The 2,810-nt window shown below is 34.6% G+C and overlaps 1 protein-coding gene across 1 annotated transcript in view; it reads left to right on the top strand.

Moving 5' to 3' along the window:
* The first annotated feature begins 1,948 nt into the window (after nt 1-1,948).
* The window catches only part of ppt2b (palmitoyl-protein thioesterase 2b), a 5,227-nt gene continuing 4,365 nt past the window's right edge, over nt 1,949-2,810 (top strand). The window contains exons 1-2 of the mRNA XM_016248185.1: nt 1,949-2,063; nt 2,199-2,306. Coding sequence (XP_016103671.1) covers nt 1,949-2,063; nt 2,199-2,306 — 223 coding nt within the window. The remainder of the gene's footprint in view (nt 2,064-2,198; nt 2,307-2,810) is intronic.

Here is a 2,810-nt window from a genome sequence, read left to right as displayed (position 1 = left end):
TGTCTGATGATGTGTAACTGATGTGTGTGTGTGTTGTCTGGTGATATGTAACTGATGTGTGTGTGTGTGTGTGTTGTCTGATGATGTGTAACTGATGTGTGTGTGTGTTGTCTGGTGATATGTAACTGATGTGTGTGTGTGTGTTGCCTGGTGATCTGTAACTGATGTGTGTGTCTTGTGTCTGTTTATATGTAACTGATGTGTGTGTGTGATGCGTGTGTGTTGTCTGGTGATCTGTAACTGATGTGTGTGTGTGGTGTCTGTAACTGATGCGTGTGTGTTGTGTCTGTTTATATGTTACTGATTTTAGCAAATGGCTGCAATATAACAAAGAGTGAAAAATTTAAGGGAGTCTGAATACTTTCCGTACCCACTGTATCTCAATGTCCCGGTTCTTAACAAACTCTTCTTTTGGTATCTTAATTGTTAAGGCCCTGTAAGCTTCATTTCCAGAGATACAGGGATTTCAGTGTGGCTCCTTGAGTAAATTGTTCAGTTGTACACATTTTCAGTGGTCAAAAACTAAACATGGGTCACTTTGCATTCAGATGATACTTTTTTTTTGTTTTAAAGAGGAATGTCTCAAGAACAAATGCTGATTAAATATATATTCTTTCCATCAATCAAAACCATTGCATAGAACATAACTGAGTGCCACAAATATACTTTTCCCAAAATTTGTGCATGTACCTCTAGAAGTATAATCTTTATTTATGACTTATTTGTGATATAATGCAACAAAGATAGCTAAAGTCAACAGATTTTACCACTAGACCTACCAATCTACCAATCTCAGGTGAAAATTGTCATTTTGACCCTCTCTACAAAATAGTGGATTACACTGTAAATGTACTTTCAGCATATGCTTTCATTTACATGCTTTTTTATATGCTTTTAATTCTGTTTGTGTGTCTTCAGTATAAATTAATCAGATGAAATAAAAAATACAGATTATACTTCTGTGTTTGAATGCTACAGTTTTGCATTAAAGTAATGTGAATTTAGGTAATTGTGCTTAATTGTCAGGAAAGTACAACAATATCACAATACAAACATTTTAATGGTCTTAAAATAGTTTTCATTTTGTTTAGCCCTCCGATGCTTCTTGTCCACTTTTGACTGAAAATGTACATTTTTAGATATTTTTATTTATTTAATTCATTCATAATTGGAATGGTCTGAAACTTGGTGACTTTTGTGCTGCTTGCTATGTGAACACTGATGGAGTGAAACTCTAAACATTATGAGTGCAAAATAGACCCACAGCATCGTACATACTGTACATATATATATTTATACAGAGAGCTATACAGGCTCTAGTGGTTACAGAATGGTATTACATATGGATATCATTTTCTGTCCAGATAGTTCTTCACACTGGATTTTAAATGCATTTTTTTCTGTTTTAATCTTAAAAACTGCATTAATGGGGAAAAAATACAAATATTTTAAATATAAATAAATTGTGTATAATTATGACACAAATATCGTTTAGTAAAATCCCCTGCAAATACAAAATCTTAATGAAAAAATATTAAAGTAGTAAAATGTAGTAGATTAATTTGATTGAAAATGTTACACTCAGTGTGTTTTTTTTTGGCCTATGAGTGCAAGTGTGATCCAGAAGTTAGGAGCATCAGAGGCTAAATCTAACTTTCTGTTGGAATCTTTTGTGAATTTGACCTGGCCATGTTCTTGAAAATTCTCTTTGTATACAAATATTTTACTGCTATTACTTAACTCCGTTCTAAAGTTTAAAAAAAAAATTGCGCACACGTTTTGCGTTTTGTAAAAGTAGATATTGTTTAGATAGCAGACTCTGTTTAATAAGTTCTGCTTTTTACTGATTTTTGCCACCGTGCTCATTTTGCTCTTACTCTTGTTTTTTTTTTTTTGTTGTTTTTTGTTTAAGCATGACCTTGGCTTATAGAAAGGTTAAAGCGAGGGCATGTCTGAATCTGTTGCAGGTGGCTTGGTGTGTCGAGGAATCCTGTCCACTCTTCCAGACCATAATGTGCACTCTTTCATATCTCTGTCTTCTCCGCAGGCGGGGCAGTATGGAGGTAACACACTTTCTTCAGTTTTGCTCAGAAACACTTGTACAGACTGTGCTCCTGGTTAAACACTGAACTGAAATGCCTTGTCTCATTGAGGGTTTCTGGTTTTGCTCATGTTTAATATTTGCTCTTCTTTTGTAGACACGGACTATCTGAAGTACCTCTTCCCTCAGTTTGTCAAATCCAACCTGTATCATGTGTGCTATACTGCAGTGGGCCAGAAAATATCAATCTGTAACTACTGGAATGGTGAGTGGATGAATGATCAGAAAATCATGCTGGTAAACCATTAATGGGGCTTGGGGGAAAATGCCACCAACAACCAAATAGTGCTTAGTAACTATTAAGGTAAACTTAATAGTTTAGCTTACTTAGATTGAATTAGTTTTCTTTACTTAGTTGTTATACACACTAGGTTTTATTAAGTTGCAGCTACTTTCAAGGCAAATAAAACAATTTACTTACTGCTTTGAGTGACACTTACTTAAAATATTCAAGTAGCCACAAAGGAACCAATGACGTTAATAAAGCAGTGAGAGGCAGCAGTGCACTAATATGTTGCTAATGTGCAACAAAACAGCAGAAGAAGAAGAAAAGAAAAAGAGTCTTAAATGGTTTGTTCATCCAAAAATGAAAATGAGCGATTATTACGTTTTGAATATGGATATTTTTCTTACAAAAACGCATCGATTCGCTACAGAAGGCCTTTGTTCACCCCCCGGAGCCGTGTGAGACACTTTTTTTTTTTTTTTT

Source organism: Sinocyclocheilus grahami, unplaced genomic scaffold, assembly GCF_001515645.1.
Source record: "Sinocyclocheilus grahami isolate Dianchi unplaced genomic scaffold, SAMN03320097.WGS_v1.1 scaffold869.1, whole genome shotgun sequence".
Classification (NCBI taxonomy): domain Eukaryota; kingdom Metazoa; phylum Chordata; class Actinopteri; order Cypriniformes; family Cyprinidae; genus Sinocyclocheilus; species Sinocyclocheilus grahami.
The sequence above is the reverse complement of the archived record's forward strand: the minus strand, read 5'-3'. Positions and strand labels throughout refer to the sequence as shown.